Source organism: Brachyhypopomus gauderio, chromosome 14, assembly GCF_052324685.1.
Source record: "Brachyhypopomus gauderio isolate BG-103 chromosome 14, BGAUD_0.2, whole genome shotgun sequence".
NCBI lineage: Eukaryota > Metazoa > Chordata > Actinopteri > Gymnotiformes > Hypopomidae > Brachyhypopomus > Brachyhypopomus gauderio.
The window spans coordinates 22,917,700-22,945,625 of record NC_135224.1 but is presented as its reverse complement, the minus strand read 5'-3'; the positions used below and the strand labels follow the sequence as shown (position 1 = coordinate 22,945,625).

The window sequence follows — 27,926 nt, the reverse complement described above, 5'->3', positions numbered from 1 at the left end:
CACTGTCGCCTTTGGCTTGCTCAATAGGGGTGTGGACCCATATGATTGTAAAGCTGCATTGTGTTAAAATACTAAACCATATTTTTCCTGGCCTAGACAACAATGTTTGTGAGTAGCAAACCATTCAGGTGTTAATCAGAAAATTCAGACTCAAGGCTTTTTACAACAGATACTGTGAGTGAATTTCAAAGAAAGAATGTGTTCTAGTCCTACTCTACTGTACATCAGTTCAAAACTACAGGGTAAAACATTATATCAAAACAAATTAGTTTGAAATATTATAAATATATAAAATATTATAAATATGTCTGAAATATTCTCAAAATTAACAAATTAGAGTTTATTACTCGCAGATCAAATAGATAAATAGAATATATATTCAGGTCATCTTGGCTGGTTTGATGCATGTGATGCCCTCCAAAAAATGTCAGGGTGCCATGGAACTGACCACCACCTCAAAACAGTCTAAATAAGAGGTACAGATAAAGAACATTTCAAAATAAAAGCATTTATTATAAAATTTACAGAATCTCAAAAGTCAGTACATAGTCCCCCTTATGTTGAAATGACACTTATTGGATGGGCATACCTTTGAAATGTAGGACTGGAGAAACCAGATAAATTAATCTTTGCCATAACAGTACCTTTTGTGAACTTTGACCCTATGAGAAAATATAAACCACTCTTCCCTTAAAGCCCCCTGCCCAAAAAATATCAATCCAGAAATCAAATCCACAATTTATAATTGAGGTAAAATCTTCAAGTGAAGTTCAAGCCCAAAGCGCTGTTTAAACATTTAAGTGAAAACAGCACATAAATATGTATTCAGATGCTTTAATTATGTTAGTAAATGACAGATATACCTACAAATTCAAAGAATGTACAAAAATGAGGCTGGTATTTCAAACATTTGGTTCTCAAGTGAGTTCAAGTCTTAACCCCCCCCCATATCCCCACCCACCCAAACAACAACAAGAAAAAACAAATTGTCAGTTGCACTTGAGAGAGGAAAAATAACTGTTTGACTCCACAATTATTAATGCCGTATGCAAAAGCCTCTCAAATGAAAATAAAATCAAAGATAGTAAGATCTGGGGTATAGTATTAATCAAAGTGGTTTTGGCAAAACTGCTGTTAAAAGATGACATTTCACAATGCTCATTCTTTTTTTAACAGAACTTTGAGATTCTTCTGGGATTAAACACAATATTGAGTTGCACAGTTTGATATGCAGAGAGAAGAAAAATACCTCTGGGTAAAAGCTTTCAGACTGTTGATGTAACAGACAGCATGTGGATCACCAGGATGAAGTAACACATGCAAGCAAGAATCATATGAAGACTCGTGTGTGTGTGTGTGTGTGTATAACACTGATATCGTCATCAAATAAGTATTTTTAAACATGACATTGCCATGGTAACTAACTGACCTTAATAATGGTCATGGATCCTGTGTCAGGCTGAAGAGACTGCTTTAAGTCAGTATAATCTTTGCAAGGACATATTTCCATCCACCCCAAACAAAGGCCATCTGCCTTCAACCAGCACCACTGCCAGCACAAATGGTGTGCGCACACGCACGCGCACACACACACACACACGCACACACACCCTTTCTAAATAGGACTACATTTTTAACTACCTAGCAAATGCCACAAATGATCCTGCTTCAAACCTTTCAGCACCTGGTTTTTCATCTCCTCCTATGGCAGTTATAGTGACAAAGCCCAAACCAATACCTGAAATGATCATGTATCATGACAATAGCAACATGGCAATGAATCAGGAATCTCAAGATAATTCATGACATTGACATGCTGTACCTTGCCCAAGAAGAAATACAGAAATTAGTACTCTCAATACCCTTACAACTTGAGTCTAGAAAACCGGCCCACATTATGTAACACAACAAAAAAAAGTGATAATCTATATTATAGTAATATAGTTATTCAATTACTTTAAATTACCAACTTAAATAAATGGAAAAAGTCCTATGAACAAGCAAGCAAGAGTTCCCTTAGAGGTTCTCTAGCAGTGCAGGGCAGGGTGAAAGGTAAAGGCCTGTGGACTGCAGCTCTTGTTGAATTGGAGAACTGAGGTAATGCTACATGATATGTAACTCAAGTACTGACATGCTCTGAAATTGTCATGATATGTAGTGGTGATGGTGGGCACAGAACAGGCATCCCACACTTTTCCCTAAGAAGAATAGACAGCACCTCATGGCCCATGAAATTACCTAAACAAAATAAAAAGAATATTACTATTGGGCAAATTGTGTCAATCAAGTGTTTTGCCTAATAAAATGCACCAAAAAGCCCAAATATTTTCATTTCCCTAAAGCGGAGAACATTAATTCCAAAACAGAGAAACTGAAGCACACAAAGTTACTTGCACTTCTCTGTGAACAATAATACTTCAGAGACCGAGCACTCCCTCCTTTCACAGGCATAGTGATGATGATCCTGAAATGGTACTGGTCAAGCCAAGCAGTCCATCAAACCAATCAACCAATCAGCTGGTGGTGCCAAGCTGAGGTAGGTGTCCGGAGAGGTCAACTGCAGAGGTGAACATTGGTCATGAGTTCAATGTTTCAAAAAGGAACAACATAAAAAAACACAGCGAACTGTGTGAAGCTGAGGTGCCACCAGCGTTGGTGAGTCAAGGCTGTCAGTTAAGTCAGTCCTGGAAATCGAAGAGGCTATCTCAGCCCTGCCCTGGAGCTCATCCATTCCAAGCCCTGGCCAAGCCTGAAATGAAAGTATAGCCAGTTAGCCTGCAGCCAGAATAAACATGACGAACCTTCTGTGTCAAGGTTGGAAGTTTAAGTAACTTTGTGGGTATGAATGTGAGACATTGTATGTGTATCTCACCCTTCTCCTGTGAGTGCACAACAGGACTGAATGTGCCAGGGATGGTCTTTGATGGCGCTGAGGGTCAGATACTTAGATATCTCTGCTGCAGACATACAGCCTTTCATATCTTGTTTATTGGCAAAGATCAACACAGCTGCTTTACGCAGGTCCTGGAGAGAAAGAGAGAGAGTGAACAAGTGAGTCAGTCAGTCTGAGAATTCAGCATGATGATTTTCAAGATATACATAGACCTTAGGAACATTCAGATCAATGTCTACCCTGCACTGAAAATTTTGTGCTGCCCCTGCCTTTATCATAAGCATTTATTTTTAAGAGTGGTGCAATAGGGCAGGACAACTCCAGGGTCAGGACTGAGAAATGGGTGTTACCATTTCTGCACTAAAGGCTATAAAAAGCTGGACTTCCCTTTCTCAGTCAGGATTCATCCCACTGCAAACTCACAGCCAGTTCGCTTCTCCTGCATGTGCATACTACACTGAACCTGACCACAGCTTCAGAGTTTGGGATTTAAAGGTTAGTGTAGCCAGGTTATTTAAGCCATACTGAATTGAACTGAGGTAATGGAAGGTGGGACAGGTTAAGATGGAATAATTTTTAGCGCGCATGGGCTCAAAAGAGGGACAAGGAGAAGGAGAGCTAGAGCTGGGTGATATGGGAAAAAATCTTATCACAATCTTTTTTTTGCAGATTTTTATTTACAAGAGTTGTTATACAGTGTAAAGGTTTTGATATCGTCTTCAGACATACAGTCATGTGAAAAAATAAGGACACCCTATGAAAACATGTATATTCTTTAGCATATTTGGACATGTGGATATTTAATATCAAATTTAACAGTACTGAGATATCCAAGTAATATGACTAAGCAATGAAAAATTAAGAAACACCTTTTTACAACTTTATATAAAATGTAATTCAAAAAGAATGCAATTTCTGTTGAGGAATAAATTAGGACACTCCTATATATTGAGCCACTTAAAATTGTTTATATCACACACAGGTATATCATATCAGGTGCACATGATCAGAACATCGTTACCCAGCATGTTGGATGAGGCTTACCTTATTTAAACCTCAGAAATTTAGTTTGGTGTGTCACTGTCTGTTGAAGTAAGAGTGAGCACCATGGTGAGATCCAAAGAGCTACCTGACACCCTCAGAAAGAAGATCATAGCTGCTTATGGGTCTGGAAATGGATTTTAAAAGATTTCCAAAGATTTCAACATCAGTCATTCCACCATCCGGAAAATTGTTTACAAGTGGAGGACATTCAAAACAACTGTGACCATGCCCAGGTCTGGCCGTCCAAGCAAGTTCACCCCCAGAGCAGACCGTAAGATGCTAAAAGAAGTCATGAAAAATCCTAAAATTTCATCACAGAACCTACAGCAGGCTTTAGCTACTGTAGATGTGAAAGTGCATGACTCGACTATCAAAAAAAGACTACACAAGTTTAATTTTCATGGGAGGTGTGCAAGGAGGAAACCTTTGCTCTCTAAGAAAAACATTAAGGCCAGACTGAAGTTTGCCAGAGAGAATGCAGACAAAGACCCGGAATTCTGGAATAATGTTCTTTGGACAGATGAGTGTAAAGTTGAATTATTTGGACACCGGAAAACAAGACATGTCTGGCGTAAACCAAATACAGCATTCCAAGAAAAGAACCTCATACCAACTGTGAAGCATGAAGGTGGAAGTGTCATGGTTTGGGGATGCTTTGCTGCAGCTGGACCTGGCCAGCTCACCATCATAGAATCTACCATGAATTCTGCTGTGTATCAGAGGGTGCTTGAGGAACATGTGAAACCATCTGTAAAAAAATTAAAGCTGAAGTGGAACTGGACCATGCAACAGGACAATTACCCAAAACATACCAGTAAATCCACCAAGGACTGGCTAAAAACTAAGAAGTGGAGAGTCCTGGATTGGCCAAGTCAAAGTCCGGATCTTAATCCAATTGAGATGCTGTGGAGTGATTTAAAACGAGCTGTACATGCAAGATGCCCTTCAAACATCTCACTCTTTAATGGGGTGTCCTAATTTTTTCACATGACTGTAGATCATAGCCACCAGGGTTCATAAACAGCATTATGAATTTGTTCAATCTGCAGTGTGTTAACAGATTCAAAACACACGGGTGCCAGGAAAGAGTTCCAAAGTTTAATAAGAAGATGGATAAGGAAATGAACAAAATAGTGTGTTCTGATTGGGCGTCATGGACAATGAGCGTCATCATTCATCACGTTGAACAGCACTGTTCCGAATTCTGACTTCTCGTTTGCACGCTCATAAATACCCTACAGATAATATACATGCCTTCTGTTGTTTCTATGCAGAAATAAGGGCTAATCTTTAATTATCCACCATAGCAAATGGTGCAGCATTATCTATATTCAAGTAAAGACACACTGAATCGTGGGTGTTAAATGTGTTAATAAAATATAATGTTACAAATTAGGGGTGGGCATAGATTAATTTTTTTAATCTAGATTAATCTCACTGAAATCTTGAAATTAATCTAGATTAATCTAGATTAATCTATATTAAAATGGCTCATATGCGTGCTACCCAAGTAATGACAAAGTCAGTTTTTGAGATAGGGTTTCTTAATACAGAGGGTGCATTAGACCAGGGGCTCATCTCCTGTTTCCAAAATGCATCAATGACTGCTTGAGGAAGCTGTTCTACTTTGATACTTGAAGAAAAAAAAAACATGCTCAGTTAAACATGCTCAGTTATTCAGTTAAACATGAATTTGTAAGCCTACATACTGTACATTAAATAACATGTTTATTCAGCTAAACATGATATTTGAAATGTAAGCCAACGTTTAGTACATTTAACCTCACGGACGTAATTTTCAAAAGTCAGTTTTGGTCCTCTGTAGTTTTAACGGTTAAAAAGAAATATTTAAATAGCGACGAATCTAGCGCTAGGACCATGCAGAAAACGACCGCTCCGAGCTCCGATCCGGTTACACTTTACGTTCCTAAAATGAATTTTCCATGAAGCAAATCTGGCGACTTTGTGGCTGCATCCATGTAAAAACACGTACGATTTGTAATTCACAGGTTTAAAAACTCGTTCTTGCCCCTACTGTGCAATTTGGTTAGGAGGAATACAGCCGAGCTAAACTATCAAGTTGAAAGTCATCATAGTTTGCTTACCCATTTTGACCCAGTTCCCAACCCAACTTTAAGAATAGATTAACGGCGATAATTTTTATATCGCCCGATAAGAGTATCAAATTAACGACCGCCGTTAACAGCCCACCACTATTACAAATATTCGTTGTTACCGTAGCATTCTTGGGGACTGAATGCATGTCAATGCTAAGAACTATAAAAATACTGCTCTAGACCTGAGAATTAAAAATGTAACATACTTGCTATATTAAGTTCACCTCTGACCATGGGACTTTGCAGTATTACTTTGTTCCTCGTCAACCCTACATCTTTTGGACAACCTGGCATTTTTTAAATTAATTTATTTATTTTACATTTTTTGCCAAATATTTCCTAATTATGTCTAATTTTCTAGTTAAGACAAAACTAGAGTTTTTTAACTACAGTTATAACTACAGTTATAATCACTGTAACTCACAGGAGTGAAATCTGGTTATAACGACTTTTTTTGGTGACTTATCTGGATGTGTAATATAACCCTTTTTATATTAACCCTTTAAAGGGTTATATTTTAACCTGAATATCATCTGTATCATCTTTATGTGCGTATTAGTAAATTAGTAAAGCTCTTTAAATATAGCTAGATAGATAACTAGCTGTTTAGATGAAAACCAAGGCTTAAAACTTGAAGGCTTAAATACTTGAGTAAAGATCTTTAAATGTAGCTAGCTATGTATTTAGACAAAAACTAAGGCTTAAATCTTTTTCAGGCTTAATTACCTACCTAGCTACATTTAAAGAGCTTTACTAATTCAGTCCCGTTCTACATAATGAGATACTGTACAACACATCTCGTTTTCAGTTAAAAACCCAGAGTATTATTTCCTTTGTCTTACCAGGTTATGTTTAATCTCTTTTGTAAAATTGTTTTGAGACATATTGAATCACTTATCTCACCTGTGATAAAATCGATTATCACTTTATGTCATGGGTAAGCTAAATGCTCTTTAAATGTAGCTAGCTAGCTAGCTATTTAGACAAAAACTAAGGCTTAAAAACCATGATATAAAATCCCCTTTAACACAACGTAGTTTCTATCTAAACAGCTAACTAGATGACCTAGTTAATAAAGCTGCTACATTTAAAGAGCTTTACCACTTAAATCCTGTTCAACGTAATGAGAAACTGTATAACAACTGTTTATGGATAAAAACCCTGCATTAAAAATTTGTCCAGAAGCACTTCCGTTGTGTTGTGACTGGATTTGCTGTGTTTCTGAATTTGCAACGCATCGTCATTTTGATGTTTTTGGTTTGCGTATTTGCAGTGCGTTATGCTTTTGCAGTGTGATGGGCTTTCAAGGCCACCATAACATGCAATTCAACGTGCAGCCTGATAGTGTGCTACGTCATCAGACTGCTTACGTTGGCCACACAACTTAAGGTGGGAAATTTAACATGTTTTAGAAACATGTTTACTAAATTGTATTGCCCAAGCTTATCGCCGTCGTTGAGGAAAAATTTATCACAAAACAAATCAATGTTGTTTTATCGCCCAGCACTGCAGAGAGCACGTGTGTGTGGTGTAAACAAGGCCTTACCTCATGAGCAAGCATTCTGTACAGCTCCTCTTTAGAGATAGCAAGTCTTTCTCTGTCAGTGCTGTCCACTACCAGAATGATGAACTAAAGGAAACAGACATACAGACATGTAAACAGAAGGTTATCAAACGATCACATTACAACTACATCTACAAAAAACAGCAACAATAAGAGGAAGGGTCTATGTTTGGAAAGAGTACAATATGAATAGGTGGGTGTGTCCTTGCCTGTGAGAACAATGTATGGGAGCATGTGTGACTGAACAGAGTGTGGTGATTTGGAACAATATTTGGTAGCAGGCCCCCACCTTCTCATACACTGAATTGCCACGACGTTCCTTTTACTCAGCCCTCTTTGTTGGTCTCTGACCTCTGAACCCTAAGCCTAACATACGCAGCAGCTGGGTTTTAAATGACTGGCACACCACTGATCAGTTCAACAAAAGGTACAGCCAGGCCTAGCACACTTATTCTTCTTGTATTAGTCATCTACTTATGGTCTTATATATTGAGGTATTGCGGGACAGATATATTTAACTGTAATTAAATCCAGGTTCATGCATTTCATGGTAGTTAACTAAACAGTTAATGTACCTGTCTGGCTACTTGGGTTGTCACCCCAGACTCCTTGATGAAGTGCCCAAACAGTAAGGGCTGGGATTTGAACACCTGTATTCTATGACACATTAACTACCAGTAATTATAAAAATCCAAGGTCAAATTTTGAATTTGAAGTCAGAAGTGGAATAAAACCGGCAAATTCTTTATGATCCCAGGATACTGAAATGTGATATGCTGCTAGCTGCAGATTCTGAGCAGTTACCTCTGTGTTGGAGTAGTAGGTGTTCCAGGAGGCGCGCAGACTCTCCTGGCCACCAATGTCCCACATTAAGAAGTGTGTATTCTTCACTACGATCTCTTCAACATTGCTGCCAATTGTTGGAGATGTGTGGACAACCTCTTTCATCAGGCTGAGACAAATGGGAGCATTAAAAATAATCCAAGTCCCTCTTGTATTACTCACATTCATAAAACAGGAATTACTTACAACTGGTAAAGAATGGTGGTCTTCCCTGCATTATCAAGTCCCACGATGATCACCTTGTGTTCTGTGGGCCAGGCAGCAAAATACATTAAAACATGGATTTAAATAAACCACCACCAGCCCTTGTACATATGTACAACACTTCTTTAACATAGTTGTTATTGTGTTAGTTGAGATAATACTTAATCATGTGCACCATTTTAAGGGTCAACATGAACTACGAAAAAAAAAGTTGTGCCTCCCACATCCAGTGGAATAAGGGCTGAAATACCCCATCTTTCAGTACTGTTAGTTTCCCGACTGTTCCCATGGCTATACAAAAGGCACTCTATATACCAGAAGACTCTTTCCTCCAATTCAGATCAAGCTCACTTCCTTTCTCTAGCTCAAATCTCCACAATGTTGCGTGGCACTATGGCCGTCCTGGGCCTATTACTGTCACACTTTCAGTCTTTTCCAGATGACTCAAGTGGTTGAGTACCCCATTAGATACCAAGGCCAGGAGAATTGAGATGGGTCATGGCCAGGATCAAACCAATCAGGCTAGGGAGAGGGAAGCCCTTTGAGCTCCCAGAAGACAGAATGCTCGTAGGCTGGCTTTTCACCTCCCCATTTAGATGCAGACCAAGGGAAGGAAGCCAGGTCAGTCAGCTTGTGCGAGTCATGACAGCCTCACAGAACAATACAGGACACAACATTATTACTTCCTCAAGGTGATTGACTGTCACAGATTGTTTCATCACCTTTTAAACCTGGACAATGTAGTCAACTGAAAGAAATAGAAGATTCTGGCATCCATCTTAATTCATGTGAATGATATTCTGGACATCAGATTTTTTTGGCAAAACCAACATGACACGAGGTCATTTAGTTTTCTAGATAAATAATACATATTTACAGATCTCTTTGACATAACTCAAGTGCATATCACTATGAATCTGGATGCAGGAAATCACTGCTGATTACACACTGAACTATTACTATACCATTAGTCTGGCCACAAAACTGAACATAAAGGATTTGGTGTGAGTGGTTTTTGAGGTGGACTTCCTAGCTGTCAAGATGCTTTATATTTAGGGCAATATGTCCAGTCAAACTAAAAATCTCTTATGAATACGAGGCCTTCTAACCTTCAAACATTATTGAACACACCATTATCTGGCTGTCTTTACATATAGAGTGCAACAGCAACAGTTTATGTACTCTTAGGGTGTGTTTATATTTGCAATTTAGTTCCCTTGCTCAGCACCATAGCTTATAATGGCACATGGTGGAATTTCATAGCCATGGCTCTCAGTGTTCACACTGAGCCATCCTACCAAAAGATGTAATCAAACATCATATGGATATGATCATATTATGCCACTATTATTTACTATGACTATGCCAAACAAACACTCAAAATTTCTCAAAATACTCAATTTCCCTGAGGGGAACCTCCCAAAGGGATCAATATATTATATATATATATATATATATATATATATATATATATATATATATATATATATATATATATATATATATATATATATATATATATATAAAACAAGGTTCTACATTGGGATAAATGTGCTTGTGGAGTTTGTGTTTGTCTGGTGATAATTTTTGCCAACTGAAAACTGGTAGAATGACAAAGGACTCAAAACAGTGCAACGGAATGCAGAAGGACTCCTGCACTAGCTCCTGTATTTGGTCTATTTGAATGCAGAAGGACTCCTGCACTAGCTCCTGTATTTGGTCTATTTGAATGCAGAAGGACTCCTGCACTAGCTCCTGTATTTGGTCTATTTGAATGCAGAAGGACTCCTGCACTAGCTCCTGTATTTGGTCTATTTGAATGCAGAAGGACTCCTGCACTAGCTCCTGTATTTGGTCTATTTGAATGCAGAAGGACTCCTGCACTAGCTCCTGTATTTGGTCTATTTGAATGCAGAAGGACTCCTGCACTAGCTCCTGTATTTGGTCTATTTGAATGCAGAAGGACTCCTGCACTAGCTCCTGTATTTGGTCTATTTGAATGCAGAAGGACTCCTGCACTAGCTCCTGTATTTGGTCTATTTGAATGCAGAAGGACTCCTGCACTAGCTCCTGTATTTGGTCTATTTGAATGCAGAAGGACTCCTGCACTAGCTCCTGTATTTGGTCTATTTGAATGCAGAAGGACTCCTGCACTAGCTCCTGTATTTGGTCTATTTGAATGCAGAAGGACTCCTGCACTAGCTCCTGTATTTGGTCTATTTGGTGTGTTTAGTCTGTGCTGCCTTCAGGATCGTGGGTGTGTTTTTTGTACACATCAAGCAGCTGAGAGGAAATATGATTTTTTTTGTTTTTGTTGGCAATGTTCAAGTGGCAAGGCTGAAGTTTAAAATCAGGTGAGACGTCATTGTCCTTCTATGGCATTCAATTCATTTTTGATGGGTGTGTAGCAGTTAAAATTATTGTTAAAACTGCACAAGAATAGCATCTTCATGTTTTGTACAGTGTTCTTCCTGGAACATCTGTCTGACATTTCAAGTCTTGAGACTCTGATTGGAATGTCTGTGTTACTTCACCATGGCCTCAACAACATCTGCAACCATCTTTTGAAAAGACAACTGTATTGCCGTTTCAGGAGACTTCAACCATTTTAATTATGACTGAACACCAACATCCAGGACAGTGAATACTGGTATTTGAAGCTTCAATGTTAAAATGATTGAGTAAGTAAACCATGGGCTTCACAACAATGCCGGTAATGATTGTAAATCACAGGTACCATATTATTCCCTTTGTATATCTACCAAAAAAGGCATAATAACTGTAGTAAATATAATAGAAAAAATACAAATTACCTTTCATAAAATGTGTTACATTTCAATATTCTAAAAGGAGTTTTAGAAACAGGCAACATTTGGGTTTTATCCTGAAACCTTTTTTTCTTGACTAATACTCAATGTGTTTGTCAAACCAACTGCAGCTCCAGGCCAGCACAGCTGCTCAGCGTGATGAAAGCTCCAGCTGCTCACGCCAGGATGAATAACGCAATGGGAAGACAATACATGAGGAAAACGCCTTCCTTGGATACGTTTTGTTCCCTGGTCACTTAACGCATCAAACCTTCTGTCACTTCCTTTGAGTCAGAAGACCCCAACGTCTGTTCTACAACACAAAAGCACTGGGGGTGGGGTATGACAGCCATTCCTCCATATCACCATAGGAAACAATCTGACACCCACTGTCCCCAACTACTGTATGTCCTGAGATTACAATACAATAAGAGATGGCTATAAATGAGCCAACCTACGAGTTTCTGTGGATTTTGCTCCGAACAATTCAGTTTTATTAGTATTGCAGGAAAAGGGCAAGCCAAATCAGGGGAAAACCTCCCCTGATTGTATGAGGAAGATGCCCGAGAAAAACAAACTCTAAAGGGGATACTAGTGTCCTGTGGATCAGATTATATAGTGGAATTTTGCAAAATATGTATAAGAACAAGACAAAGGATATATAATGAGTTCATACAAAAGACAGGCAAGATATTGGCAAATGTTCAGTTAAGACCAGCACAAAATATAGCAATGAAGCGTAAAAATAACGAACACTGTTTTGGTAGTATCATAGTATCAGTATCATTATTGTTTTGGTAGTATCATAGTATCAGTATCGTTATTGTTGCCTCTTAATCAGCAACAATAACGACACTTACGTGGGATGTGAGAAGCACTGCTCTCCAGTTATAACGGCAGACAGTTATGCTAAATCAGATCATTAGTTATATCATTAGCCTATATAACCTAGCTCGCTCGCGACGTTAATTACGACGTTTACTACGCCGTATAACTTGCATAAACTCGCATGCTTTGGTAAAAGGTTTTCAAACTTGATAGTTAAGTAGGTTAGCTAGCTGGAGTCCAGTGGGAATCTCAGGCTAGCTGGCTAACCTGCCTAGACGTGTTGCTACGTCCAGTTTCAAAACCAGACCTTGTAAAAGGTAAGTAATCACTGACCTGTTTACTCAAATTGTACTACACGATTCCTGGCTAGTTTGAAATATTATTGACGAGTCTAACCAGGTTTGAGGTGTAAAGTGAGTGCTGGTGTGAGCTCGGGAAGCGGCTGCGATGCTAAACGCTGCAACAGCCCGCAGTTGGAAACATTAACGACGGACCTGGCAACCCGCCACGGTGTTCACACACAAAGAACACAACACACCCGAGCGCTTACCTTGGTTGCAGAAAAAGCTCCACAGTTTCGCCACAATTAAACCCATGTCAGATGATGTTCGGGTAATTTTAAGGACCTCTTGTTTCCAGGTGTCTCCCCAGCTAAGCGAGGCCTCCCCGGCCCGTGTGCTAGCCCGTTATTAGCTCGCCCAGCTACCTACATAACTCACTTCTCCAGCTGTGCGGTACCGGCCGCGGTGCTCACGCCGGCGGGTCACACACCACCGCCAGCACGCTTGGTCGCTTGTGTGTAAAAGCGCATGTAGACCGGTGACTCCCCGACACCGTAACGCCTTTCTTTTGTCTGGTTTACTCGAATCAGCCGTGGCTGCGCCTCCACATGCCGGACAGCGGGTGTGAGTGCGGGTCTTTAGTGCCGACCCGGGTCCCGACGTGGACAGCGAGGGCTATAAAGGGCGAATATACCGCGGCTAATCTCCCGGATTAATCCCGATAAATCCCTCTGCGAGGCAGGAGCGGCGCACTTCCAAATAATCCCCGCACAAACGGGGCGAGAGTCCCGCAGCTCGCCCGGTATTTCTGCGGGTACTACGGGGGCAGTTAGTGGATGACTCGCTCGTCTGGTCGCACACACGTCCCCTCAAATCCCTCCATCATCCGTATGAGTTTGAGGGAACCTTCTTCTCAAACCAACCAACGCAAACGTGTGTTACTGCCGCCGGTGTGCAGGCCCCCCCGGCTGTGGAGAACAACTTCACCCTGAAACGCCCAGCAGTGACGGGGAAATAGTGATGGGAATTTCGGCTCTTTTTAGGGAGCCGGATCTTTTAGCTCAGCTCCTCATAAAGAGCCGGCTCTTTTGGCTCCCAAATGGCTCCTTATTTGAGGGGGTGGCGAACGTACTTTGTTGACCGGGGGGGTCTAGAGGGGAACCGGCTCGGTCTTAAAGGGGAACCGGCTCTCGTCGTTCACTTAAAAGAGCCGGCTCTTTGAACCGGTTCGTTCGCGACCGACACACCACTACGGGGAAACATGGCGCACAGGAACCGCCGCAGAAACATACAGACACGGCTAGCTAGCAACAGTATTTTACCTTGAAATGTGAAAGAAACTAGTAATAGGTTTATAGTTATCGCGTTTGAACCTCTGAACAAATGCTATCTGCTTTGCTCTAAGAATTAAGTAAGGTAACTTTCGTCAATTGTACTAATAATTTAGAAACTTCTTGGTAATGCTAGAAAATGTGTTTCGTTGGTGGTTAAAGTACTGTTTCATTTCATTTATGTAAGGTTGTGTATGCGCAGAATATGGATATTTCTTCTTGTTAGTTTTCCTTTAATTGTCCCTTTTGAGAAATGTCTTCTGAATGCAGTGAACTTGACAATAGAGATTAACTAGACAGAGAGCAACAGTTTATGTACTATGTACTCTTGGGGTGTGTGTTTTGTTTGCAAGTTCCCTTGCTCTGCACGTTAGCTCATCGACATGGCCGTCCAAACCAAAGATGTCATCAAACCTCATATGGATGTGGTCACATCATGGTCACATTTTTACGACATATTTTACTATGACAATTTGGGATAAATATGCTTGTGGATTTTGCGTTTGTCTGGTGATATTTTTGCCAAATGAAAACTCCTGAAGAGTATAACGAAATACAGACTGATTCCTGGCACTGTGCCCTGTGTTTGGTCTCTCTGCGTTTAGTCTGTGTTGCTGTTGGGCTGCTTCTTTAGTGCTGTGGGCTCTGCATTCAAAATGCAGGAGTGACTACATGCAGTGTTATCGGAGTATTTGTCCATCTGGTTTCATAGAAACACTGATTTATTAATTAGGTATTTTTTGTATCATACAGTTATGCATTTTTCCTAACAACTGAAAACTGCTTTCTGTTTCATCCACTTTACAGTGCTTCGTATGTCTGCAATGAACAAAAACGTTTTCCCTCAGATTGCCTTAAGGCAGGAAGTACTGGACTATCTCCACAATATCTACACAAACAAAGAGGTGAGGAATTCTTCATAGCACTGTTTCTTAGTAGTGGTAAATGCCTAGTGAGTTGTTCTGTTGTTACATGATGAACTCTTGATGTGTCAACCCTCCCCTACAGCTAGTGGCTGAACTGGGGGAGGACGAAGCTGAACGTGTGTTTGCTTCTCTGTTGTCCTGCCTGTCCCATCCGCCCTCACTCACGTGCACGAGGGCCAGCACGCACATGTTCACCCTACAAGACGTGCAGCACAGGTTGGAGCAACACCTTGCACGGGTATGTGTGTCCGTGTGCAATCGCGTGTGCTTTTATATCTGAGGTTTTGTAAGGATCAGAAATCTTATATATTAAAATGCACACAATGAAAAGACCAAGCCCTCAGACAGGTCTATAAAAATCACATGCCATCATAAAATCATAATATAAGAAAATATTAAATAGGCTTAAAATAATATTGTGACATTATCAAGTGGATATGCAAAATATATTAATGTGATTGTTAAAATAAAATGCATATGTTGTTTGTAATACAATATTTTTGAAAGTCAGTGTATGAGAGAACAGCACTATAATCAGAACTAAGTCACAGTTAAGTAGGAGCTGAGATGTTTTAATCACCACAAACCTCTCATTACAGACATGTCCCCTAACGTAGTGATGTGGGACACTTTAGTTGAGTTCATTTTGTGGCTTTCGTACAGAACTAAACACAACTGTGAAATAAACTGTAACAAGAGGCCATCCAAAAGAATATGTCAGCAATGCTTGAAGGACTGTGACACAGACCTCCCAGCCCAGGCTGGCCATTACCGTGTGTGTGTGTTGGCTGAAGCTGCAGTGTGTGTGTGGGAAAGGAGCAGCCCTGTGTTTGCTTAGTGGCAATGGCTGTTCACAGCCTGCTAGTGCTGTCTGGATACTGCAGTTTCTTGGTGAAGGAGACAGTCTATGCAAGTAAAGATGGCATCTAGAAGAGAGACAAGAGGGATCCCGTCCATCTGTATCTGCAGGGCTTCCATTCCCAGTGTTGGAACATCTCTCCCCTCTTTCATCCTCCTACATCCCGTTGTCTCTCTCGCTCCTTGGCTGTGATTCTCAAGCTGCCAGCCGCACTCAGAGCTCATATTCTGTTATGTACCAAGTTGTGCAGTCTACAGCGACGTCAGACCACAGACGTCTTTTAGCTAAGCTACTAAGAGGTTTTTCATATTCCCCTGATTGAATGGGCTCGCGATCGATGTGGCCGTGACCTTGCAGTGTGGATACAGCCGTTCATCTACTCGTCTGTATTGATGCCCAGACCAACATCCTGGTACAGCTGGCACGTAATGATGGCCACCCACTTGAAGTGGAGGTTATTATTCAGAAACATGTAGAAGATTCAGGGAGATTCAGGGTGGCGATCTCTATAATGTAGATACAAATGCCAACATGGTGGATTTTCCAGTAGTTAATGCAGCCACATTTTACCTAGCAGATCATATGCAGCAGGAAGAAGGTGTAGCACGTGAAATACGTGTGAGTGCCACTTCCTACACTTTCCTACCTATGGGCAATGGTGATCAAACTTTGTAATGCATTGGTTGCATTTTACGCAGAGCTTGAATCTCATGGGCTTTCATATTAAACGGGTGCTGTAAAATATGCTCTTCCATCTCTACAGTAGATTTTTTCTTTTGCTCCTCATAAGCCTTGATTATTTAAGGGTCGTCATTCGAGAGCCAGTACAACCAGGTGTTGTACATTCTGGATTTAGTTCCCCAAACAGATTTACTGGGACATGCCCCTGCATGGAATGGTCAAAAAAGATTTGAAAAGGAACTGCACAGTAAACCACATTATTCTTAATCAATGTCCAGATCAACAGTGAAGAGAGTGAATCAACCAGATCCCCTCACATGGTGCACCAATCACCACCTTCTAACTCAACTCCATGCTTATTTGATGCCTCTTCAACTTTGAGGGGCTTTAGCAACCTGTCTGGCTTCCTGTAAATGGTTAATCATCCACACATTTTTCTCACATCTGCATTAGGGCAGGTCTCCAGGAGAAGGTTGATCACGGTCGTGAATAACATCTGCACAGCATATGCTGCCATCACCATAATTCACTGTGGGATTGGTTCTTTTGGGACGATGGGAAGTTTTGGGTTTGCGGCACAGCTTGTCCCGTAATGATTATAATGTCAATTTTAGCCTCATCTGACCAGCGAACCATCTCACGTGTTTGGGGGTCTGCCATATACCGTTTGGCGAACTCCAGTAGTGTTTGCCAGTTTTTTTGCAAGAAGCAGTGACTTCTTCCTGTTAAGTTTTCAGTAAAGCCCTGCTCTGTGGCATGTACGGCTTAAAGCAGTCCTATACATGTACTCCCATTTCTGCTGTAGGTCTTTCTTGGTGTCTATGTTGAATGAGTAATGCCTTTAGGCGGCCTTGTCTTGTCAGGTTTGTAAGGGTGTGAAATACTTTCCATTTTGCTTTTGTTGTTTTATTTTGGGGTGTTTAAAGTTTGAGTTTGTATTCACTTAGTCTTTGACCTTGATCTTTATCTTGCCTTTGTTTCAGATATGGATCTTTGACTACAGGTGTATGTACACTGACATGTTGCAGTGTATTTATGGTCATTACATGTAACATTTTATGTACCAGCTTTTCATTTAAAGTTAATATAGGAAACAACATGGCTATTTCATTTGTAACAATGTTCTTCTCGTGGTAATGTGGTGTCATTTTAATGCCAAAGCTAGAGGGCGCCAAAAACACAAGAAAGCATTTATACCCTGTGGTTCGTAATCACTCTTCCCACATTCTGTCCTTCGCAGTGTCTGCCCCGTAGAGTGCTGAAATAGCCCTCGGCGGTATTTTGACAGTGTCCTTCTATACATGTAAAGCAGTCTGAACTTTGTGTCCTCTAACTATAATCGTCCTGTCTCCTAGCAACAAGGGAGGGACATCTGTGAGGGCAGTATTCCCCCTCGCGTCCTTCGCCACCCACAACTTTCAGATGTGCTGCTGCTTCCTGTCGGCGGGCCTCGGTATGCTGGGAATCCTAAATAAATGTTGGCTGGGAAAATGTCTCCCAAATGACTTGAGAGACGTTCTCCACTCACTCATGCTCTCGTTGTGCTGTGCTGTCATGCTTATAAGCAGTTCCTTTGTAGATGTTGTGGCCTCCAAATGTAGACTCTGTAAAAGCTACCTTCACCATGCCCCTACTGTGTGTGTGTGTGTGTGTGTGTGTGTGTGCGTGCGTATGTGTGTGAGATCTTCTCTGCAGGGATGTGAGTGTACAGAGTTCTGAGGTGATTGTCGGTGCTCAGTGTGGCTGTGCTGTACTGAGAGGTGCTCATGTATTTGCTCCTGGAGTCCTCAGTGCCCCTAAATGTAAGAACACCCATCCAGTCAGAGAACTGGCAAATGGCTTAAGACATTCAAAGACAACTTCGAATCACTGAACAAAGCTTGTGTGTGTGTGTGTGTGTGTGTGTGTGTGTGTGTGTGTGTGTGTGTGTGTGTGTGTGTGTGTGTGTGTGTGTGTGTCAGTCATGAAGGTGGGTGATGTAGTCTCCGTGTTCTCTGATGTTGAGGGGAGGTGCACACGTGGCGCTAAAGAGTTCCAGGGGAAGAAGGTGTTTCTGGGTAATGGCGTCTGTATGATGGACCGCTCTGAAATATTTTGTACAGAGGGACCAATAAGGTAAACTGCAGTTATGAAACACAGAGACATGCACAAATGCAATGTTGTTATTAGCTTGACTGAAACTAATACATTCTCTTTGTCTTTCCCATTCATTTTCCCCAACTCCCCATCATTTCTCTGAACGTGTTTCACGCTCTGTCTTGCTTTCTCTCTGTGGCTCTTTTGTCTTTCTCTCATTTATCCGTACCTTGCCTGTCTGGATGTTAGGGGTGTGGCCATTAGAATGGATCAAGCTGTCTACCAAAGCCCATCCTTTGATGGGGTGCTGCCTGGTGAGCTTTTTCTGCAGGTAAAACAATATACTTCATCCTCAGTGTGACCAGATGAAATCCTATTTTCCTGAACCACCTAAAAAGCCCAGAACACACATTTCTGTTTTATGTCCCACTGTAAACTATTTTCACCTGCAACTACCAGTGTATTATATGCTGTCAAATATGGAAGAACCATTTAAAGCAGGCAACGCATCATCAACATCTTGAACTGCTTTAATTTCCTTAATAGTAAGTGATATTATCAAATCAAATCAAATTTTATTTATATAGCGCTTTTTACAACAGTTGTTGTCACAAAGCAGCTTTACAAGTGCCGAGTCCTAGCCCCCAGTGAGCAAGCCAAGGGCGACAGTGGCAAGGAAAAACTCCCTAGTTTTTTGCATGAGGAAGAAACCTTGAGAGGAACCAAGACTCAGGGGGGGAACCCATCCTCCTCTGGCTGACACTGGTCACCATGACAACAACAACAATTTAGTGAGCGAGACCGAAGAAAAAAGAAAATGAAAAGATCTAAAGGATAAAGTCCATCTTGGTGTAGATTTATAAACATGAGTTCTCCATCATATCTGGTTAGGCAGGAGGTGGCCGGCCCAGGATGGATCTCTGGAAAAACTCGTCTCTCCTCATCTCAGTGTTCCTCGAGTAGGCGGGCAGCCATGTGGAGAAGATAGAACAGGGGAAATTAGCTCTGTATGAGTTCATTTACAGGACAGATGAGATTATAAAAATTTCTGGAGTGTGGCAGCAACTCCGGCACTAAGTTAAATTATTACAGCCTAGCTAAATAAGGCAGAACCAGAAGGTAACATAGACTTGGGGGCATTCTGAGACAATGGCATCCATCCACTGCACTGTCAACAAACTTGAGTGACCACGAGCAGTGACAGGATGACAGCACCAGCACCCCAGTCTACCATAAAACCCTTCATCTATGAACCCCTGGATCTGTACCTTTATCTAAGGGGGGATGTTAATTATCAAACGCTAAACCAAATAGGTGGGTTTTCAACCTAGACTTAAAGATTGTGACTGTGTCAGAGTCCCGTACGCATTTTGGGAGGATGTTCCAAAGCTGGGGGGCCTTATAAGAAAAGGCTCTTCCCCCTGCTGTTGCCTTATTAATTTGTGGAACTAATAACAGACCAGCACCCTGTGATCTTAGTTGACGTGGGGGTTCATAGTAGGAAATAAGTTCCTGGAGGTATTCAGGAGCAAGCCCGTGTAGTGCTTTATAAGTTAATAAAATTATTTTAAAATCAATACGGAACTTAACTGGGAGCCAATGCAGGGCTGATAGGACTGGTTTGATATGATAGAATTTTCTAGTTCTAGTCAGAACCCTGGCTGCGGCATTTTGAACTATTTGAAGTTTATTTAGATTCTTATTTGAACATCCTGACAGTAATGAGTTACAGTAGTCTGTACGGTATATTAGCCAGCGATGCTCCTATCCAGAGTTTATGTAATTCTCTGTGGATAGCAAAAATGGGTTCTGTTTACACTTGTGTGGTCGAGATCCATCTATGACCGCTTCTGAATGTGGTTTGAGTGTTTTGCGCAGTGCATCTTGGGGGAATGTAGCCTTGCTTTTCATGTGGCCAAATGATGTCCGGATATAATCCGATTACCAAAATGTTACTACAAGGTGTAAACTGCCTCTTTGAGCTTCTCTCTGTTTCTCTTGCTGCTTGTCTGTGTCTGTCTGTATGTCTGTGTACATATGAACGCACACATGCATGCCTGCCCAGAACCTGCCATCCGTGGTTGTGGGACATGTGTTGGGGCCACTTCCTGGTGAGAGGATTTTAGACATGTGTGCCGCTCCTGGGGGAAAGACCACACACATTGCTGCCCTCATGGGCAATCAGGTGAGTGAGTGTGTGCAGCCCCGTCGACAGGGGGGCCCATCAAAGAGCCCAGCAATTTATTTTTTCTTTAAAGTCTATAATTTTTAAATAATCTTGAAATCTTTCAATAATATAAAATTCTGTACTAAAAATAAACTAAATGGCTAAAATATATATGGTTTTTTTTTACCTATCTGCATAGTTTCCATTAAGTGCATACACCCCCGCATCCCACTGGAAAATGGTTTGATCCAGCACCGACCGTAACCGGCTGGTACCCGCACAACAGCTGGAAATAAAGTGGTGGATAGTTAAAGTAAATACAGAAATCTGGAGCGCAGAAAAGAAAGGAAAACATTTACCTGACGAATTTTAATGTCGCTTTGTGTTCCAGGTTTGAAAAGTGCTGGAATTTAGGCTAAAGTACTTGAAAATGCTTGAAATTGTAACTACTTCGTTTCACAACAAATAGCTGTCTGACTGAACAGTTCTCGTGAAGACGTTAAGATTGGGCGTTTTGAAAATAAACAACCATTAAATAATGTGATAAAAAGCGAATTATTTCGAGTATATGTATAAATATTTAACTTAATTAAGTTGACCGTGCTGGAAAATATTGAAATGGACCTTTAAAGTGACGTACAAGTGCTTTAATTCCACATTATAAAGGTGTATGAACCCTGCAAATTAAACTTTCTTGTCCCGGGCCCTAGCAAGACTGTCAACGGGCCTGAGTGTGTATACACTATATTGCCAAAAGTATTCGTTCACCCATCCAAATGAGTCAATTGTTCCAATCACTTCCGTGGCCACTGGTGTATACATTTTTACAAACATTTGTGAAAGAATGGAACTGCAACAAATCCAGTCGTGAAAATTTCTCGCTCCTAAATATTCCACAGTCAACTGTCGGCTGTATTATAATAAAATGGAAGTGTTTGGGAATGACAGCAACTCGGCCACAAAGTGGTAGACCACGTAAACTGACAGAGCGGGGTCAGCAGAGTCAATCACTACAGACATCCAAATTTCATGTGACCTTCAGATTGGCTCAAGAACAGTGTGCAGAGAGCTTCATGGAATGGGTTTCCATGGTCGAGCAGCTGCATCCAAGCCATCACCAATTGTGTGTGATGAAGTGGTGTAAAGCAGGTCGCCAGTGGACTAGAGGTGCATTCTCTGTTGAACCCTATGGATTAGGAATGGAATGTCATTTAAGCTCATATGTGAGTCAAGGAAGGTGAGCGAATACTTTTGGCAATATAGTGTGTGTCTGAGCATCTCAGTTATCATTTCTATAGTCAGGAGAAGGACACTTGTTAATATAGATTACTCTAAGGTTCTGATCTGGGGCCAGTCTCTTCTACATTCGTTCTAACCATAACTATGTTGCTTCATTGCATTTGCAATGGGTTAAAAATGAGGAATGGGTTAAAAATGTCCGTAAGTTGTAAAACACTGGGAGCCTAAATTAGTGATGGAACAACTTGATATATAATGTTGACATTTCTGCTAGCTAGGATGATATACAAAAAATTCACCATTACTACCTTCATCTTCATTGTGGTATTGATGTTTACTGATTATTGATTACCAGACTGCTTGATTTACTTTCATTTCTTCCTTGTGCTTTGTGTCCTACACAGGGAGTAGTAGTGGCTCTGGAGAAGATCAAATCCAAAGTGGAGAAGATCTGTCAGAACGCAGACACTCTGCAGTTGGACTGCATTAAAGCCTACTGCTACAACAGCATACACGCCGTGCACTCTGGGAAATCCCAGGAGCCTAATACAGGTAGTGAGGGGATTGTCCAACCATAACCTTATGATTTCAGTTGATCAGAATTGTCCAAAGCAACTCCTGTCTGACCAAGTGTGATAAGAAAGAAGGGATATAATTAGGAAGGATGTCATTCAGTTTACATGTGTGTTTAATGAAACTTGATTTGAAGAGAACACACTGCCTCCTTGTGAAAGACATTCTAAAGTGCTTAATTGATAAGAGTTGTGTTGGCACTCCAGATTTTGCTGTGTCATATGTACTGTTGCATCTCTTAGATGTACCGCCGTACCCAGAAGAGTGTTTTGACCGAGTTTTGTTAGACGCCCCCTGCAGTGGGTTGGGCCAGAGACCCAACATGGGGGTCAGCTGGAGTCTCACAGAAGTGTGCTCATATCCACCTCTACAGAGAAAACTCTTTACTACGGTAAGGGAAAAACACACATCCACTCACTTACACCCACAACACACACCACACGCATAATACACAATCATTCTGTGTGACCTCCAGTAGATGGTGCTGTTTGATCACTTGTCTATAGACCCCCAAGGTGACTGTGTTAGACCAGTCAAGGAGTTTGCCTGTGTAAGCAATCACATGAGATGCTATAGCATTGTGCATGTGATATCTATAGTTAATGGCATGGGTTGCTAGTGTCTATTCATGGTGTGTGTGTGTGTGTGTGTGACACAGGCTGTGCGCCTCTTGAAAAAAGGAGGTGTGTTGGTATATAGTACCTGTACTGTGACACTTGCTGAGAATGAAGAACAGGTGGCCTGGGCTTTGAAAACATTCCCATGTTTAACCCTGGCACCACAGGTAAGAGTCTGAGCTCCAACATGAAACACACACACACCTTCTCTTAACCCTTAAGACCTGGATGATCTTGTGGCTAATCTTATGCATGCGATTGAGTGTGATTAGTGAGGTGTAATCTACCTAGATTTGTGCTCCACAATAGAATTGGCCTGATCCTATAAATCCCAGTAGACTAAAGATTAATAGAAGAGAAGAAGGGAGACTGAGTCAAATCAGTCATCTAGTGAGGCTGACACAGTCTACAGAGCACACACACACACACGCTGTTCATCAATCTCTTTTCTTTTATTTGTCTAGGTGCCTCACCTGGGATCTCAAGGCATGCTTGGAGCCGCACTGTCACGTGACCAGCGGCAGCTGCTGCAAAGGTTTCGCCCAGAACTGGCCTGGGGCGGGGCTTGTGATGGACACGCCCCTGGGAATCTTCTGCTGAAAGCCAGTACAGACACTATTGGGTTCTTCATAGCAAAGTTTACCAAGAGATAGCAGGCACTGAAGATGCACTCACTCAGTCTCAGGAAGACGTGTCTGTCCACAGCCACACGTGGCCAAGCTGTGAAAACGAGGAGACAAAAGTGAGGGCGGAGCTACGTGCAGTTCTGTTTATGTCGCCTTGACAACAGTGACGACACAGCTGCTATGGTGACGATTAATTTACGTGCCGAGTGGCCCGTGAACAGGAAGCAGCGTGCAGGCAGAGGACAAGACAGAATTAACAGCCTTACACACACAACAGACTCCAGGCTGCGTGCTACATTTTTGCTAGTTTATTTTGATTGATGCAGTTTTCAGTATTGTTAAAGAATATGTGGCTGGGTACATGGAGAAGATTTGATACTCCCAAGCTTGGGTGAATGTTTATCCATAAGGGAACAAGCTATGTCTGTTAGTGCAGAGGCCTCACTCCTAAAGGCAATCAAGTTAAGTGTCTTCTGAAAAATACTTTTTAAATGCACACAATAGTACAGTGAATCACTGATTAACTGGTCAGTCAGTAAATTTACAAGGTTTGAGTCATGATCCCTTTGCTATATAAAGAGTCATGAATGAAAGTCTGAGTGCATTACTCTTTGAAAGGCATTATAATGCCTTTTTGTTTAAATAAGACAGAAAGAAAGAACAGCCCAGATATAACATGCACATGTAACGGAAGGAACAGAAGAAAGAATTTAGTCTCCTCATGCTCTGCCACTGTCATTCACGTCGTTATGACGACTTAAAAGGGGCGGTCCTCCCCACCTGGGACATTCTGAGATGTTATTGATTCTATTTATAGCACACCAGCTGGATCTATTTCTCATGCTTTTAGTCCCCTCTTCATCCGTTCCTCTCACAGACTTGCACATTTTGTGGGTGATTGTTACCACAGAATACGTAGTAGATCTGAATATAATACGCAGCTCACATAAGGCACAGAACATAAACACCTTTTAAATGTTACTCTTCATAGTACTTACTCATTTATTATTTAAACCTTGTCCCTTTATACATACACGCCATATAGAAATATATTACATTTTTACAAATGAGTCACATGTTCTTAAAAAAAAAAAAACAGAAAGAAATGGTGAATTCTGATTCACATATTTCTGGAGCACAGCTTAGAATGGGCGAGGAGAGGAATTATCAGGGTTAGGCTGTGCAGTCCGGCAAGCTAGACTCCAGTGGAATAAAGTCAATGGATGTGTGATACAATCAAAGCGCACACACACAACCCCACACAAGCAAAGATGGTTAGCGCACGCACAGGTTCTGCCTACAGATGTAATCTGAAAACTTGCACACGTGCCCTCATACGAGGAGGCCATGTAGCTCCTACTGATCCTCTTATAACGCCATCATGACGCTGTGAACCGTTACCACAGCAGAAGTAACTATAGCAGATACTCGTTCCCTTTGAAGATGAGCTTTTTGTCTTTTATGACAGCTCACTTTAAGTTTGTAAAGTGAATTAATATCCAGAGCTGTTTTAACATTCCAAAGGTTGCTAGTAAAGCTTGGAACCTGGTATGTACATTGTGCTTTCACTGTGGTATTAGCCACAACTCACAGGTGTTTCCACATTTTTACATTCCAGCTACTGTACTTTTGAAATGGTGCGGAACTAAGAGTGCATAACCCCCCCCACCTCCACACATTGTGCTTAAGTCACCATAACTTTAAAAAGTGCAGAAAATGGTACTTCATGGTAAATATTACCAGCTTATTCTTTTGTTGAGCCTTTTCAATTGCAGGAGGAGTTCATTTGAACGTAGTGTTCCCTGTCGGTACAATAGTCATAATGTGAACCAAACTTCTTTAAAGTCCCAGAACATCTGGTTGCATCCAAAACACGAGTTTTCTCATGTAAAAGATCCCACTGCTTCATTGGATGTGTGAGCCATGTGACAAAGCATCAACCAAAATAAATGTAAAATGATCAGAAACAATTTAAAACTCGAGGTTATGTTTTGATTTTTTTAACCTCTGCTGCAAAGGCAAAACAGTTGTACAATGTATCAAACATGTAGAGTAACTGAATCACTAAGTTACAATTTAAATAGTTCAATGGCATGAAAAATGTCACACATTACAAGTTACACTTAAATTACCTCTTCCTTCTAACCAAACCCACACAGTAGAATGCGAAGGGACTATAACTGGCTAAATAATCTAATAGAAATTATTATTTTGAGAACAAAAACAAAAAGAACAGCAGCCAGGTATGAGACAAATGTCCATCATTCATGCCAAAAGAAATTATTAACTCATCTTTATTGTTTAATATTTATGTGTCCACACATATGCACACAAGTATGCATGGATACGCATGTATTATTTACAATAATCTAATCTTTAAAAATACTAGTCTTTACAAAGGAGACATAGTAACAGGGCAAACTGTCCCAAGAGTGAGAATAGCAGCACATTGTGTGTGTGTGTGTGTGTGTGTGTGTGTGTGTGTGTGTGTGTGTGTGTGTGTGTGTGTGTCAGTCTGAGTGACTGGGATTTAATGTCAGGCCCAAAATTATTAACTCCATTCATATTCTACTTCAAAGAAATATTACATTTTTCTCAAAACACAATTTCCATGCTGTCATAAAAAGATTTTACTGGTGTCTTTTTGTTTTGTTTAGTTTTACTGTTGTAAGACATCACACAACACAGTCATGAGGGTGATATGATCACATGCATTCTGATACAATATAGCAATAATTGTGCAATGTTTGGGAGAACACTGTCCAATGTTAGAGCCTTGTTCTATGCCCCAAGGAAGTTTATGGCAGATAAAGGTTTATTTTACCTAACTTTAGAAGCATGCATTTCCCAAACTGCCAAACTCATTTTAAAACAATTATGAACTGTATTTTTTGGAACAATGTTGAAGCTTTTCATTTGAGGCTGTTTTTTAAAGTATGATTACGGTAATTGTCTTATTGTGGAGTGGTTGAGTAAACGCCCATGCACCATGTGTTTTGTGGATTTGGAGAAGGCATTCGACCATGTCCCTCAGGGATTCCTTTGGGGAGTGCTACGGGAGTATAGGGTACGGGGCCCGCTGCTACGGGAGTATAGGGTACGGGGCCCGCTGCTACGGGAGTACAGGGTACAGGGCCTGCTGCTACAGGCTATCCAGTCCCTGTACAAATGGAGCAGGGGTTTGGTTTGCATGGCCAGCAGTAAGTCACTGGTTCACGGTGGGAGTTGGACTCCACCAGGGCTGCCCTTTGTCACAGATTCTGTTCATAACTTTTATGGACAAAAATTCTCGGCGTAGCCAAGTGGTGGAGGGGGTTCGGACAAGGGGATCGGTGCTGCGGCTACAGTATTGCGGACGCTGTACCGGACCATTGTGGTGAAGAGAGAGCTGAGCCAAAAGGCAAAGCTCTCGATTTACTGGTCAATCTACGTTCCGACTCTCGCCTATGGTCACGAGCTCTGGGTATTGACCGAAATAATGAGATCGTGAATACAAGTGGCCAAAATGAGTTTTCTCCGCAGGGTGTCCGGGCTCTCCCTTAGAGATAAGGTACGGAGCACGGTCATCCGGGAGAGACTCGGAGTAGAGTCGCTGCTCCTCCATGTAGAGAGGAGCCAGTTGAGGTGGTTCGGGTATCTGGTCCGTTTGCCACCAGGCATGTCCAACTGGGAGGACACCCCGGGGAAGACCCAGGACACGCTGGAGAGATTATATCTCTCAGCTGTCCTGGGAACACCTCGGTATCCCCCCAGAAGAACTAGAAGAGGTGGCTGGGGAGAGGGAAACCTGGGCCTGTTTACTTAGACTACTGACCCCATGACCCGAACCCCAATAAAGAGGATGACGATGGATGGATGGATAATTGTCTTATTGTGTTTCATGTGCAGTTGTGTTTGTATTAAACCATGAAGATGAATACATATGGTAAGATGACACCAAAATTAAATGTGCCGTGTATACCAGGTTTGTGGCATCTGAAGTGGGATGAGGCCAGCATATTGTTGCCAGGATGGTTCACAGTACTGTTTCACCTGTTTACTATTCAAATAATAATAATAGCTGTTTCTGCCAGGAAGCTGAGACTCAGCAAACAGTGAACTGACTTCCCTCTGGATCATTATTTGAACTGATGTGATAAACTTAACGATATCAGGTTTTCTGATCGTAGTGGAAAGTTACAACAAATATTAAAAGCATTGGAGACAATACCCACATTTTTGTTTTTTACCTTTTTTTAAAAAGTTGTCGA

At 41.2% G+C, this 27,926-nt stretch overlaps 2 protein-coding genes and 1 long non-coding RNA gene across 6 annotated transcripts; 1 reads left to right on the top strand and 2 right to left on the bottom strand.

The window, feature by feature from the left end:
• Nucleotides 1–420: 420 nt before the first annotated feature.
• On the bottom strand, nt 421–13,618 carry LOC143474909 (ADP-ribosylation factor-like protein 5B). Its single transcript, XM_076972577.1, has 6 exons — nt 12,851–13,618; nt 8,648–8,708; nt 8,423–8,570; nt 7,601–7,684; nt 2,873–3,024; nt 421–2,749 (listed from the first exon to the last, which is right to left on the bottom strand). The coding sequence occupies exons 1-6, from the start codon at nt 12,894–12,896 to the stop codon at nt 2,701–2,703; spliced, it is 540 nt and encodes a 179-aa protein (XP_076828692.1). The 5' UTR covers nt 12,897–13,618; the 3' UTR covers nt 421–2,700.
• Nucleotides 12,356–24,824, top strand: nsun6 (NOP2/Sun RNA methyltransferase 6). 4 transcript variants are annotated; one of them, XM_076972575.1, is made up of 12 exons: nt 12,356–12,617; nt 14,720–14,817; nt 14,921–15,076; nt 17,734–17,831; nt 18,074–18,180; nt 18,340–18,493; nt 18,704–18,785; nt 20,520–20,639; nt 22,265–22,412; nt 22,676–22,824; nt 23,092–23,217; nt 23,515–24,824. In XM_076972575.1, the coding sequence occupies exons 2-12, from the start codon at nt 14,728–14,730 to the stop codon at nt 23,701–23,703; spliced, it is 1,419 nt and encodes a 472-aa protein (XP_076828690.1). In that variant the 5' UTR covers nt 12,356–12,617; nt 14,720–14,727; the 3' UTR covers nt 23,704–24,824. The 4 variants fall into 4 exon arrangements, with proteins under 4 accessions (XP_076828690.1, XP_076828688.1, XP_076828689.1 ...); XM_076972573.1 differs by lacking the exon at nt 12,356–12,617 and adding an exon at nt 13,812–13,992; XM_076972574.1 differs by lacking the exon at nt 12,356–12,617 and adding an exon at nt 13,812–13,997.
• On the bottom strand, nt 20,533–22,276 carry LOC143474910 (uncharacterized). The gene is made up of 2 exons (XR_013120869.1): nt 20,981–22,276; nt 20,533–20,907 (listed from the first exon to the last, which is right to left on the bottom strand). It is a non-coding gene; the product is annotated as an uncharacterized LOC143474910 (long non-coding RNA).
• Nucleotides 24,825–27,926: the final 3,102 nt, after the last annotated feature.